General features: G+C 59.7%; 1 protein-coding gene across 2 annotated transcripts; it reads left to right on the forward strand.

The window, feature by feature from the left end:
* The first annotated feature begins 596 nt into the window (after positions 1–596).
* Positions 597–6,280, forward strand: GNG8 (G protein subunit gamma 8). Of its 2 annotated transcripts, XM_073321725.1 has the most exons (4): positions 597–648; positions 1,971–2,022; positions 4,797–4,903; positions 6,143–6,280. In XM_073321725.1, the coding sequence occupies exons 3-4, from the start codon at positions 4,820–4,822 to the stop codon at positions 6,269–6,271; spliced, it is 213 nt and encodes a 70-aa protein (XP_073177826.1). In that variant the 5' UTR covers positions 597–648; positions 1,971–2,022; positions 4,797–4,819; the 3' UTR covers positions 6,272–6,280. The 2 variants fall into 2 exon arrangements, with proteins under 2 accessions (XP_073177826.1, XP_073177827.1); XM_073321726.1 differs by lacking the exon at positions 1,971–2,022 and having other exon boundaries at positions 637–648.
* Positions 6,281–14,343: the final 8,063 nt, after the last annotated feature.

A 14,343-nucleotide genomic window follows, 5' to 3' on the forward strand; every position in this document is an offset into this window, starting at 1 on the left:
CAGAGAACAGGCCCTGCGAACTGAGTATGTGTGAGCACAGAGCTGGGGTGCGTTTGTGCACACGGGGGGTGTGTGTGTGTTTGTGTGTGCGTGAGCACGAAGGCTTCCGTGCCTGGCAGTCCCGTTGCACCAGTCTGTGTCAGTCCGACCGTGGAGGGGGCTTCCTGCACGCACCTGACTGTGAGTGTGTGTGTGTCCATCCACCCTTCCGTGTGCGCGTGTCCATCTGTCTGTCCGTGTGCGCGCCCCATGGCTGTCTGTCTGTGCCCACGTGTCTCTGTCTATCAAGGGGTTGGGGGAGGGCATTTGCCCTTGGGTCCGTGCGTCTGTCTGGCCACGGGGGTGTGCCCACGGGCCTGCGCATCTGTTTGCTCCTTGGCATGTGTCTGTGTGTCCATCCCGCCGTGTCTGCCCGTCTGTCCAGCCACAAGCGTGCTCACCTCCGTCCTTCCATGTGTGATCACAGGGCTCCGGTGCTGGCCCTGCCTCCCCCCACTCTGTCAGCTGCTGCGAGCCACCCTGCTGAGCCAGCGGCCCCCAGGGGGGGCAGGGGGAGGTGACACTCAGAGATGCTTCACACCAGAGGCTGCTGTGTGGGGAGCTGACGCTGCTCACTCCATCCGAGAGACCCGGACACTTTGGCAACAGGTAGGAGCTGGCTCAGCCCCCATCCCCTTCCACCCCGCGTCCCCTCGAAAGTGACCCACCCCTTCCTAAACTGCCCTGGGCTGGGGTTCTGACATGGGGAGTGCTGATCTCCCCCCTGGGCAGCTAGTGCCGAGCTAGAAGGCTCCCTGTTCGCTGTAGTGAACCTCGCTGTCCCCTAAGAACTCCTGGGACCCAGCTGGCCCCGGAGCATCCGACAGCCATGATCCCCGTCGGCCGGGGAGCAGCTAAAGCTCCCCCATGCCCCAGACTGCTCCGTGCAATGCCAGCGGGGACTGGTCTCCCTGCCCTCAGGGGGCAGCTGGCAGGCTGGGGCGCAATCACAGCTAAGGGGGCATCTGGTCTCTCTCCGTCCTCTGCTCCAAGGGTCTCAGAGCCTTTGCCAAGCAAAACTAACTGCTTCCTTCCCAGCATGGGGTCAGGCTCCCTAGCCCTGTTTCAGAGGGGGGCTCAGGGGCAGAAAGGGGTTTGCCCAGGGTCCCCCAGTAAGCCAGGACTAGCACCAGGTGCTCTGGCTCCCAGGCCCCCCTGCTCTGGACCCTAGACTCCATTCTGCTCCCAGAGCTGGGGCTAGAACCCAGGAATCCTGATGCCCAGGGTCCCTCACCAAATCTCTAGACCACCCCTCCCTCTGGTGACACCTACTCATTCTCTTGCACTCCTCCAGTGACAGGGGCCAGACTGGGGGGGAAAAGTATGAACCTCCATGCCCAAATCTCATTCTTAGAACCGAGCAATCTTGCCCAGATGTAGCAGAGATGGGCACTGATGTAAGAAGATTAGATAGATAGATAGATAGATAGATAGATAGATAGATAGATAGATAGATAGATAGATAGATGGGGTATATGGGGATAGATTAGATAGATAGATGGATAGATGGATAGATAGATAGATAGATAGATAGATAGATAGATGGGGTATATGGGGATAGATTAGATAGATAGATGGATAGATAGATAGAGGGGGTGAATGGGGATAGATAGATAGATAGATAGATAGATAGATAGATAGATAGATAGATAGATAGATAGATAGATAGATAGATAGATAGATAGATAGATAGATGGGGTATATGGGGATAGATTAGATAGATAGATGGATAGATAGATAGAGGGGGTGAATGGGGATAGATAGATAGATAGATAGATAGATAGATAGATAGATAGATAGATAGAGGGGGTAAATGGGGATAGATAGATTAGATTAGATAGAGGCAGTGTATGGGGATAGATTAGATAGATAGATGGATAGATAGATAAATAGATCTATCCTCAGAAGTTCTGAAAACTCTTTATCCCCAGCTCACCTTTGTTCCCAAGAGCTGCCGCTGAATAAACCAAATCACTGGTGAAGGTGAGTTATAAGCAGGTCCGGATCTATACTGCAGGCCCTAAAACTGAGTGAGATTCCCAGATGGGTTTTGCAGGCTCAGCAGCTTCCGATCCATTTGGGTCAGCACCAGAACCAGACCCAAGCCCGGACTCTCCTGAGGCAGGGCGGGACATGCATTCCACCTGGCTCTTGGACCTCAACTCACCACGCTGGTCCAAGGCATGCAGGAGATTTGCTTTGTAATAACCCCCCAAGCCCTCTCTTTCCTGCCCCATCTCTGCCCCCCACCACATACCTGCCAGAGTCCCTACAGATGGCAGTGCAGAGCCAGCTGTGCCATTGGCTTGGCTTCCCGGGCAGGAGCTCTGTGGCTGGTGACCCTGCCAGAGAGGGTATGAGTCCAGCTGGATGTGCAAATCTGGAAGGAAGGAGGTATTTGTGCCTCCAGCGACTGATAGGGGTCAGATTCCAGGTCCCCGCATGGGGGGACAAATCTGGAATTGAAAAACAGAGCAGCCAAGGCCCAGCCCCTCTGTTATTTACCTGCTGAGAGCAGAGATCAGGGACCAGCATCTCCCGCAGCAGCAGCTGCAAAGCTAGGGAGGGCCTGGCGCTTGGGACACCTCCTCCGCGGGAGAACGTGTCTGCTTGTGTCCACCCATGCACGCTCACTGTGTGCAACCCCCCCACATGCACACGCACACTCGTGCACACACATGTGCAAGTCTTTACACTCTCATGTGCACACTTTAGCACACACATCCCCTCCCCATGGCCCTGTCCACGCAGATGCATGCCCATAAGCCCTTGTCCTCACATGCCCTTGCACACATACATACGTGTGTAAGTCCTTGCACTCCCATTTGCACACTCACGCACTCCCATGCCTGCATCCGCACAGGCACAAATGTCCGTAAGAACCTGCGCTCGGGCACACCCACCCATTCAGACATAAGCATGCAGGCATTCGTGCATTAACACACGCCCTGGCACGAACTTGCACGTGGATGCACGTCCACACGCCAGTGCACACCAGCAACACATATACCTTTAGCTCTGATGTTTCACGAGCAGGTGGCCTTCCTCGCTTACAAACGGCACACACCCTGCAGGCTCATGAAGCCGGGCAAATGAGAGGCCCAGCCAGCTCCCCCAGCGTTACTGGCTCGGGGTGGGGAATGGGTGCTCTTTAGAACAGCACAAAGCAAGCGGATTTGACTTGCACCATTGCCCCCAAACTCTAACCGATCCCCCCAGAAAAACTTCTCTGCATTTTATTAACTTCCCAGTCACCCCTTTCCCCAATATTTTAACAACTGCCTCTGCCTCGAGGGGTTCTGGTGGGCCCCCGTTCCTGACAGAGACTCTGTCACCCCCATATTCCTAACCCTGATTGGTGGGAGCTTCCCTGCCGGAGCCACCTTCATGGGATTTTACAGACTGGCTCACGACTTAGAGCCTCCAAGATTCGCAGTATTTCAGGCCTCCCTCCACCCCTGGCCCCCGCACAGCTCAGTTGGGTAAAGACTGCAGAGGCACTGTCCCTTTAAAGGCCCTGCCCCAGGCTTCTAGCCATGCAGTGCCCCCTGTTATGCCACTTAAGCGCTGGCCTTCCCTGTGCCAGCCCTGGAACAGGTGACATTTCCCTGCACCTGGCTGAGCAATTAGCCGGCTGCTTTGAGCATAGCTAATCAGGGACCGCCTGCAGGCAGGGCTGAAGTAGAGGGGGAAAGCTGCTGCAAGGCCCTAATTAGCCAGCCCCCCCGATACGCCTCCCCCTCTTCCCGGAGTGTGGATAATTTCCCTTTCTTGGATCAAGTCTGAAGCGGTGGGTTCCCCGTGGTCCCCAGCACAGCCAGCCTCCAGCCCCCTCCCCCCCGCCTCCTGGCCCAGCAGCTCCACTGAGCTGCCTTTAAAGTTTAGTAGCTCTGTGCTGGGGGGAGGCATGGATGGAGCAGAGAGCTCAGGGTTGCGGGGGGGCAGGGTGAGCTCATAGGCACACGCAAACATACATGCATGCACATACATGTACTCTGCTTCCTTCCCCAGACGGGAAGAGGAGCTCTCATGCAGCTCAAAAGCGTGACTCTTCCACCAACAGATGTCGGGCCAATAACAGATAGGACTGCCTCTACGTATATATACACACCCCCACCCCCTGTACATGCATGCAAACATATACATACTATGCACACCACAGACATATCATAGAATCTCAGGGTTGGAAGGAACCTCAGGAGATCATCTGTGCAAAGCAGGACCAATTCCCCAAATTTTGCCCCAGAACCCTAAATGGCCCCGTCAGGGATTGAACTCACAACCCTCCAATGCTCAAACCACTGAGCCGTCCCTTCCCCTGCATAGGCTCCTCCCCTGCCAATGTGGCCCTGCCCTAGAGGGACGGGCCCTTGGCCCGGCATCTCCTCCTCTGCCACCCTTTCCGCTCTCATGGGGGTGGTCTGTGACTGAGACCCCCGTCAACGCCTCACATATGAGCCACTCAGCGGGGATGACTTTGTACTTGAGCCAGCACCTGGAGGGGAAGGGCCCCATATCCCATTGCCCGCCCCCCCGAGCCAGCCAGTCCCCACTGCCCTGGGGCTGGAGCAGAGCTGGCGCCCCCTATAAACAAGGGAGCAGGGAGCGTGCGAGAGGCAGGCGTGGGTCTGGGGCTCGGGGAGTTGTGTCCCAATGGGGACAGCAGCCCGTGACGAGTTACATCAGCTCTCTCTGCCCCCCCCACCTTCCCCTCACTCCCCCGGGTCCGCTCGCCCCTCTCCGCCTGCTCCCTGCAGGGCAAGCGCCTGGCTGGGGAACCATGTCCAACAACATGGCCAAGATCGCCGAGGCCCGCAAGACGGTGGAGCAGCTCAAGCTGGAGGTGAACATTGACCGCATGAAGGTGTGACTCTCCTCCACCGCCGCCTCCTCACATGGGCGTGCAAACCCCGCCCCCGTGCCACTGTCTCCACGGCTGTGGAAGCCCCACCCCTAATGCCATCCTCGCTGCATGCTGGCTGTGGGGGGAGCTCCCGATTACTCCAGTCCCGGCCACTCCCAGCAGGGGGCGCTGTGGGGAGCAGGGCAGGAGCTGGATGCGTGGGGAGCTCCCGATTACTCCAGTCCCAGCCTCTCCCAGAAGGGGGCACTGTGGGGAGCAGGGCAGGGGTGCTGGCTGTGAGGGGAGCTCCCGGTTACTCCAGTCCCGGCATCTCCCAGCAGGGGGCGCTGTGGGGAGCGGGGCAGGAGCTGGCTGTGGGGGGAGCTCCCGGTTACTCCAGTCCCGGCCTCTCCAAGCAGGGGGCGCTTTGGGGAGCGGGGCAGGAGCTGGCTGTGGGGGGAGCTCCTGGCTATTCCAGTCCCAGCCTCTCCCAGCAGGGGGCGCTGTGGGGAGCGGGGCAGGAGGTGGCTGTGTGGGGAGCTCCTGGCTATTCCAGTCCCAGCCTCTCCCAGCAGGGGGCGCTGTGGGGAGCGGGGCAGGAGGTGGCTGTGTGGGGAGCTCCTGGCTATTCCAGTCCCAGCCTCTCCCAGCAGGGGGCGCTGTGGGGAGCGGGGCAGGAGGTGGCTGTGGGGGGAGCTCCTGGCTATTCCAGTCCCAGCCTCTCCCAGCAGGGGGCGCTGTGGGGAGCGGGGCAGGAGCTGGCTGTGGGGGGAGCCCCTGGTTACTCCAGTCCCAGCCTCTCCCAGCAGGGGGCGCTGTGGGGAGCGGGGCAGGAGGTGGCTGTGGGGGGAGCTCCTGGCTATTCCAGTCCCAGCCTCTCCCAGCAGGGGGCGCTGTGGGGAGCGGGGCAGGAGCTGGCTGTGGGGGGAGCTCCCGGTTACTCCAGTCCCGGCCTCTCCAAGCAGGGGGCGCTTTGGGGAGCGGGGCAGGAGCTGGCTGTGGGGGGAGCTCCTGGCTATTCCAGTCCCAGCCTCTCCCAGCAGGGGGCGCTGTGGGGAGCGGGGCAGGAGGTGGCTGTGGGGGGAGCTCCTGGCTATTCCAGTCCCAGCCTCTCCCAGCAGGGGGCGCTGTGGGGAGCGGGGCAGGAGCTGGCTGTGGGGGGAGCGCTGGCTGGGAAATCGCCCAGTGGCTCTATGGCCAGCAGAGGGGGCTCTCCCTGGGCACCGGTGGGCGTGTTTAACCCTTTCCTCCCTGTGGCAGGTGTCAAAGGCGGCGGCTGATTTGCTGGCTTATTGCGAGGCGCATGCCAAAGAGGACCCGCTGGTGACCCCGGTGCCCTCCTCGGAGAACCCCTTCCGCGAAAAGCGGCTCTTCTGCATCGTGCTTTGAGCCCTGCAGCCAGCGACTCAGCACCCCGCCCAGCTTTAGCATAGGGGAGCGGAGAGTGGGTCAGAGACTGGGGGGGAGGTCGGTGGACACTGGGGGACAGAGCATGGGGTGTGGGCTGCACACCCTGACTGACCTGGGGCGTCTGCTTCACCTGTCCTCCTTTCTCCCCCCCACCAGTGAACATTATCTCTGTGGATTCACCCCTTGGCTGCTGTTTCCAAGATCAATAAACACAGTGCAGAGTTACTCTCCCTCTGCCCCTGCCTGGTCATTGCGTCCCCCAGCCCCTGTCCCCCCACATCCCCAGGTCCTGTCCCCCCGTGCTGCTCCCACCGGGTCACTGAGGCCCCAGGTCCTGTCCCTCCCACTGCCCCGCCTGGTCCCTGGGCCCTCAGGTCCCGTCCCCCCCCAACAGCCACCACCTGGTCACTCAGCCCACAGGCCCTGTCCCCCTCCCCAAACAGGACCCCTGGTTCTAGCTTTCCTCGCCCTGCTGCTCCTGTCTGGTCACTGAGCCCATCCCCTCCGCTGCCCCAGATTCCATCTCCTCCCCACTACCCCCACCCAGATACTGAGACCCCAGACGCTGTCCCCACCGAGTCCCCAGGTTTCATCTCCCCCCTGCTGTTCCCCACCCAGTCACGAAGCCCCCAGGGCCCGTCTCCCGGGGGGGATAGGGGATGCCCAGGGGTGGCTGACAGACATTCAGGGACTTGGCCCCCTCCGGTGTAGAAGGCTCTGTGGCACCGTGGCCCGCAATGGGGGGAGATGAGGCTGTGTGCCCATCGCCCAGGCCCCCACGGAGGTGCTCTGTCCCCGCTGGGGAAGCGGGTGCTGTGGCTGTGAGGCCTAGGGGTGCCATGTGTCTGTGAACAGGGGAGGGGGAGGAGGAGGAGGGAGGGGAGCTGGCTGCTTGTGGGGGAAGGGATAGGATCTCCCTGCACTCTAAATGCCCCCCCTATTGCAGCGAAGTGGGGGACCGGAGTCCCCCATGCTGCCCCTCCCCTCTTATAACAGGGTGACATCCGGGGCTGTGGGAAGAGACTGGAGTTCACTGGCTCAGCCCAGTGGGCAGGACACGGGTCAGAGCCACTCTGGGTCGATGTGCTTGCCACGCATCAGGGGCAGGAGCCGCCGGCTGCACTGGGAGGTGTTACACACGTCCACACGCATGGACAACGTCCGCGCACACACACGCATGCACAACGTCCACGCACACACACGCATGCACAACGTCCGCGCACACACACGCATGGACGTCCACGCACACACACGCATGCACAACGTCCACGCACACACACGCATGGACAACGTCCACGCACACACACGCATGGACAACGTCCGCGCACACACACGCATGCACAACGTCCACGCACACACACGCATGGACAACGTCCGTGCACACACACGCATGGACAACGTCCACGCACACACACACATGCACAACGTCCGCGCACACACACGCATGGACAACGTCCGTGCACACACACGCATGGACAACGTCCACGCACACACACGCATGCATGGATGCGCCCGCGCACACACGAACATGGACGCACACACACGCATGCTTTGGTGCACACGCGTACCTCCAGAGACCGGCACACAGTGGTGTTGGAACACTTTTAATAGTGGGGCTGCTGAAAGCCAGGGCCCTTACCCCTCTCCGTGGCCCCCTCCCTGCTGGGCCCAGGAGCAGGGCCATGGCTCTGAGGGGGGAGGGGAACTGGGACTGGGGTAAGGGGGCCAAGGCTGGGGCCACACCCACCTGTAGTGAAGATACACCTGAAATGGGGGGCTAAGGAGGGACCCATAGAGGTCGGGGGGCACGATCACCTGCCTGCTGAGGTGCTAATGGGTAATGACTTGGAGGACTGGCCGGACGGCACTCAGAGCGCCTTGGTCCTTACCCGGAGCCAGAGCCAGCGGGGGACGTGGGACCTCCTGAAGGGGGGAACTGAAGCACCGAGGGTAGGGCTTGACAGGGCTGGGACGGAGCCTCCGTCCCAAGGTGGGGAAACTGCGGCACTGTCATCCAGGGCTGTATCGTCAAACCCAGCAGCTGAATTCCAGACAGAGCTGCAGGAGGATCCCTCCTTGGAGAATCTGAGGGCCCTTGCTGGCCACAGCGGTGCAGGATCCCAGGGGGAGGACCGCCAGGAAAGATTACTGTGGGAGAAAGGATTCCTGTACTGGGAATGGGCTGATTCGGGGCAAACCGAACCTTGGAAGGCCAGGAGAAAGTTGGTGGTTCCCCAGAGGTACCGCCACAGACTGTTGTATTTGGCCCACGATATCCCCTTTTCAGGGCATCAGGGCATCTGGCACCAGGCAGAGGCTGCTGCAGATCTTTTCCTGGCCCGGGGTCTTTGACGCCGTCCAGCAGCATTGCAGGTCCTGTGACTCCTGCCAGAAGCAGGGGTTGGGGGGGGAGGAAGGCCTGGGATAAGTGTAAAGCACCCCGAGACCTTTGCCCATCATAGAGGAGCCTTTCCAGAAGGTGGCTGTGGACATAGTGGGGCCCCTCAGCAGGGCAACCCGGTCAGGGAAGAAATATATCCTGGTGGTGATGGATTTTGCTACATGCTACCCCGAGGCGGTGGCCTTGTCCTTGGTCGAGGCAGACACCCTGGCAGACGCGGCGCTGACCATTTTCAGCAAAGTGGGGTCCCCAAGGAGGTCCTTACAGAGCAGGGCTCCATCTACATGTTGGCCCTGCTCCAGTGCTTGTGGGAGACGTGTGGGGTCCGGCACACCTGGGCCTCGGTGTATCACCCTCGGTCCAACGGGCTGGTGGAGAGGTTCAATGGGACCCTAAAGATTATGCTGAAAACATTTATGGACCAGTAACCGCAGGACTGGGACAAGTATTTACCCACCTGCTGTTCGCATACAGGGACGTGCCCCAGGAGTCCACAGGGTTTTCCCCATTCGAGTTGCTGTGTGGGAGGAGAGCGAGGAGACCCCTGGAGTTGATGAGGGATGAGTGGGAGGAGAAGGTCTCTCCCGATGGAGAGTCAGTGGTGGAGTATGTCCTGACCTTCCGGGAAAAGCTCGCAGAGCTCATGGGCTTGGCCAGGGGAAACCTGGTCAGGGCACAGAGGAAGTAGAAGGTCTGGTACAACCGCTCAGCACGTGTGCTACTGGGGACCAAGTGATGCGTCCCATCCCCGTGAGGAGGAACAAGCTGCAAGCTGCCTGGGACGGTCAAGGTCACCAGACAGGTAGACGAGGTGAACTATGTCGTGGAACTGCCCAACTAGGCACACAGCCAGTGGTGCGCCATGTCAACTGGGACAGGGAGAACTTGGTGCTGGCTGTGTGTGGGCAGTGGGAGGAGAAGGGAGAGGATCCCTGGTGGGACTCCGCCCTGAGGCTGGGGCTGACCCCTCGCTGGAATCAATTCCCCTCTCAGACCAGCTAACCCCTGCCCAGCAGGCTGAGATCAGAGAGGTGCTGCATTCATACCAGCAGCTGTTCTCTAACCGGCCTGGGCTCACTAATCTGGCTGTTCACCGGGTGGAGACGGAAGCCAACCCTCCCATCAGCTGTTCCCCATTCAGAGTCCCTGGGAAAACAGCCCATAACTTGACGGGGGAGGTTGGAGACATGCTGGCTTTAGGGGTGATCCAGCCATCCTCCAGCCCCTGGGCCTCTCCCGTGGTGCTGGTCCCCAAGAAGGATGGGTCGATCCGGTTCTGTGTGGACTATCGGAAGCTCAATGCTATCATTGTGTCCAATGCCTACCCCATGCCTAGGACCGATGAGATCCTAGATAAGTTGGGGGGCACCCGGTACCTCACTACCATGGATCTCACCAAAGGCTACTGGCAGGTGCCTTTGGACCTGGAGGCCAGGGCGAAGTCTGCCTTCACCACCCCAATAGAGATGTTCGAGTTCCTGGTCCTGCCTTTTGGCCTCAAGGGGGCACCTGCCACCTTCCAGCGCCTGGTGGACCAGTTACTAAGGAGGATGGAGGACTGTGCTCTGGCGTACATTGATGATATCTGTGTCTTTAGTGAGACCTGGAAGGACCAGTGTCCCAGGTGAAGAGGGGGCTGGGTCACCTGCAGGATACAGGACTGACTATAAAAGCTGGAAAGTGCAAGGTGGGGATGGCAGAGGTGTCCTACCTGGGCCACAAGGCGGGGATCGGCCACCTGAAGCCGGAGCTGACCAAAATGGAGGCAATCAAGGACTGGCCCACTCCCCAGACTAAGAAGCAGGTCCAGGCTTTCACTGGGATGGCAGGGTACTGCCGGAGGTTTGTGCCCCACTTTAGCTCCCCTCATGGAGCTTTGTAGGAAGAGAAAGCCGGACAAGGTGGTCTGGACCGAGCAGTGCCAGAGGGCTCTCTGTGTGCTGAAGGAGACACTTATCCAAAGCCTGGTGCTGGTAGACCCGGATTTTAACAAACCCTTCCTGGTGTTCACCGACGCCTCAGACATGGGCCTGGGTGCGGTGCTGATGCAAACTGATACAAAGGGGGAGAGACACCCCATTGCGTACCTGAGCAAGAAGTTGCTGCCCCGGGAGCAGCACTATGCGGCCATGGAGAAGGAACGCCTGGCCATGGTGTGGGCCCTTAAAAAGCTGCAGCCGTATCTATTTGGGCGGCACTTCCCTGTGTACGCTGAGCATTCGCCCCTGACGTGGCTGCACCAAACGGAAGGGGCTAATGCCAAGCTCCTGCGGTGCGGCCTGCTCCTCCAGGGTTGTGACATGGAGGTGCTCCCTGTGAGGGAAGTGCCAATGTTATAGCCGATGTTTTATCACGGGGCCGGGGCCCTGAACTTCCCCCAGGTCACTGGCCAAGTGACCCCGCTCAGTTCAGCCGGTTCTGGCCAGCGGGAGGACAATGGGCTGCGGAGAGAGGACCCCGGGGGCTGTGACCAGTCGGTTCCAACCAGTGGGGAACAAAGGACGGCTGAGAGGGGAGGAGGCCCAGGTGACCCTGTTTACCTGGACAGAAGACAATGGACAGAGGCGTGGCTTGCGGGAGGTGATATCGGATGCCCAGCTGGAAAGGCGGGGCCGGGGGTCAGGGGTTCGAGCCTGGAGGGAGAGAGCAGGCAGAGCCCACCTGGATGCAGGGGAGACTAGGATGTGCTGTGCTGAGCGAGGCCAGGCCTGAGGATCCCTGAGAGTTTCCTGTGCTGGGTTCAGACGCTCAATAAACCCTCCTTTGTTACGCTGGCTGAGAGTTGCTCTGGGCTAGAGATCGGGGGGGCATTATTTCCTCTGGGCGTGGAGGCCCCAGGGTCCAGAGCGAGTGGTCTCCCTGAGGGGGCCCACGGCGAGAGACCGGCGTGCTGAGGCTCAGAGAGGTGCGCTTCCAGGAGGGGCTTAACCCCTGAGAGAGAGTGGACCCCCGAGAAGGGGTGTCGCACTGAAGGGGGTTCCCCCGAGGGACCGTACAGGGCCAAGAGTGGGCACGACCTGTGAGTCTGGGACAGCCTGGCCAGACACAGCCCGCGCCTGCTTTCCCAGCAGGAGGGTCGAAGCCCCTTCCCCAGCAGACGCCTCTGGAGGCACGAGTCCCTTGCCAGCCCACCACCTAGTGGTCATCCGGGCGAGTGCTCTTCAGTGCCACTGGCGGTGGGGGGCCGGGTGATGGCCAGCATGGCTGGGGGAGTGGGACCACACAGCACCCATTGCCCCCAGTGCACTGCTGCCTGCTCCCGCTGGTCATTGCTAAGCCGCACTGACCCTGGTGAGAGCTTGGCTGGGAGCCACCCAGAGAAAGCCGGGAGCTGCCCCAGGAATGGAAGTGAATCTCTGCCCCCTCCACAGCTGGAGGGGAAGCATCACCCCGTGGTTAAGGCTCAGCAGACCCAGCTTCTGGTCCCAGGTTTATCAGCCTCTACGGGCAAGTCACTGCCCACTCCTTGCCTCAGTTTCCCTCCCACCCATTGCATATCTCGATTGTGCTCTGGCAGGGGCTGTCTCTCACTCTGTGCCTGTGAGTGCCTGGTGTGGAGGGGCCTCCGGGTGCTATCGTAATGCCCATAATAGCACTTCTGTTGCCCTGGGTTGGGGGCTGTGCTCAGTAGGGTGTGTGGGTGGGGGAGGCGGGTCAGGGCAGGCAAGAGCTGGGGCCTGGTGGTTTATTGTGTCCCTTTGCGGGGTGGAGTAAGGGACTGGACACTGCGACACCCGGATTGGGGCACTCTCTCTGCGGGGAGAGATACGGCACGAGGAAATCCCAGCACTGAAAGCATGGGGAATGTCTGTCCCACCCCCGAAACCAACCCCCTGGCCCCCCTTGGAGACCAGCTCTGCTCCCTCTGTGAGGGAAAAGGCCAGGGCAGCTGCCCCGTCACTCAGTGGTAGGAAAAGGGGCCAAACTGACTCTGGGCTGGCCCCCCCAAGTGACTCCCGAGGCTGGGTTCCCCCCAGTGAGTCTGAGCTTCCTCCCCATGCCTGCCCCTGCCCCCCAAGTGCCGGAGCTCCCACCATGACTTTTGCTAGGCTCCCCCCCCACCCCAGGTTCCTGGCTCCGTTCCCCTGTCCCTGTTTCTTGTTCTTCGCAGAGTCCCTGCACAGAGCCAGCCCATAAAGCACCGTGACTGCTTTACTAGCCAGCCTCGGCGCGAATACCTTTCCCCTAAGAGGAAGAGTAAACAGGTCCCTCCTGTGACTGCCCTCCCTACTGCTCCCTCGCAGCCCGGCTGCCCCTGGCCATGTACATTCATGGGCATGGGAAGAGACCAGAGGGACCCAGCTGAGCCCAAAGCATCCCAGATCCAGAGCAAGGCATGGCCCGTTCTGACGCAGCCCAAGAGACACTCCCAGCTGATGGTCCAGGCTTCCCTCTCAGCCCCCCGATTCTCTGCATCCTGCTAATGAGGACTGTTGCACCCCCTTGACTTGCCCAGTGCACCCCCTTTCCCAGTGTGTGCCCTCTCCCGCAATCTGCCTCCCCGCCGTGGAGTCAGCCACGTAGCGACTGCCACTTGTCTCTCCGGGTCTGAGGAAATGCACTGGGCTGTCAAGGGAATTAGCTAATGAATTAGCCAGTCGCCTGCACTGTTCAACATTTGTGCCTTATTTCCAATCGGAATTGGTCTGGCTTGAACGTCCAGCCACTGGTTCTTGTTCTGTCTTTCTCCCAACTGCTAACCTTTGGACTCTGCTCCACCCCAGACGTAGCTGCATTTCAGACTCCCAGACTGGCCTGCAGCCCTCCCCTCTGCCGGCAAGCCCCAGGAATTATTATGTTGCTTGGAGCAATCAGGGGCTCCCAGGGCCTCCGTGACTTCCCTCTTGTGTTTGGAACATGATATCTAAATTGCTTACTGCTCCCTCCATTCGGGTCCAATCTCAGCGGTGCTCAATTAGTTACAGCCCTATTAGCCACTATTGATTTACAATCCTTCCTGCTCATCAGGGCTATAATTGCATCTGACTTCCCTCCGTCTCCCTCTCTGCATCTCGGCCTCCAGCTCTGAAACTTGCATCATGTCTCCAGCCCTGACTGGAATGAGCCAGCTCGAGGTTAAAGAGATACAGCCCCTTCCCACCCCTCACCCCCACCCCTGCACTCCTGCAACCCTGGAGTGCCTCAGCTGAGATAAGCAGTGGCCAATGCTAACAACATCGACATGGACGGTCAGCAGATTTCAGAGCCAACTTGGAGGGCTGTCCTCGAGCTGTCATTTCAGTCTCCGTGCAGACTCAGGCAGAGAGCTCCGGGCCGGCTCTGTTTGGAAGGCTTTCCTCGTGAGCTCGTCAGGGCAAGGAAAAAGTATCAAGGGTGCAGAGAAGATCCAGGGAAATGCGTCGAGGACTGGCAGCAATGCTTTGTACTGAGCTCAGGCTGTTCAGTTTGTTGAAAAGGAGGCTGAGTGGTGAGTTGCTTACAGCACATAAGAAATTCCCAGGTACTAAAGGGCTCTTCCATTTTGTGCAGAACAAGAGCCAGTCGCTGGGAGTTAAAGCCAGACACATTTAAGTGAGAACTGTGGCCTGATTTTTAACAGCAAAGATGACTGAGCTCTGGAATCAGCTGCCAAGGAAAGTGGTGGGTCATTTTTCATCTCCAAGTGCAGGCCTGTCTGGAGATGTGCTAG

This window comes from Lepidochelys kempii, chromosome 23, assembly GCF_965140265.1.
Source record: "Lepidochelys kempii isolate rLepKem1 chromosome 23, rLepKem1.hap2, whole genome shotgun sequence".
Lineage (NCBI taxonomy): Eukaryota > Metazoa > Chordata > Testudines > Cheloniidae > Lepidochelys > Lepidochelys kempii.

What these genes read in the sequence shown, in the direction of transcription:
- GNG8 (XM_073321725.1), top strand. Translation starts at nt 4,820, where the DNA reads ATGTCCAACAACATGGCCAAGATCGCCGAGGCCCGCAAGACGGTGGAG. An exon ending in TGAACATTGACCGCATGAAG is followed by an intron (nt 4,904 to 6,142) that starts GTGTGACTCTCC and finishes TCCCTGTGGCAG; the next exon opens with GTGTCAAAGGCGGCGGCTGA.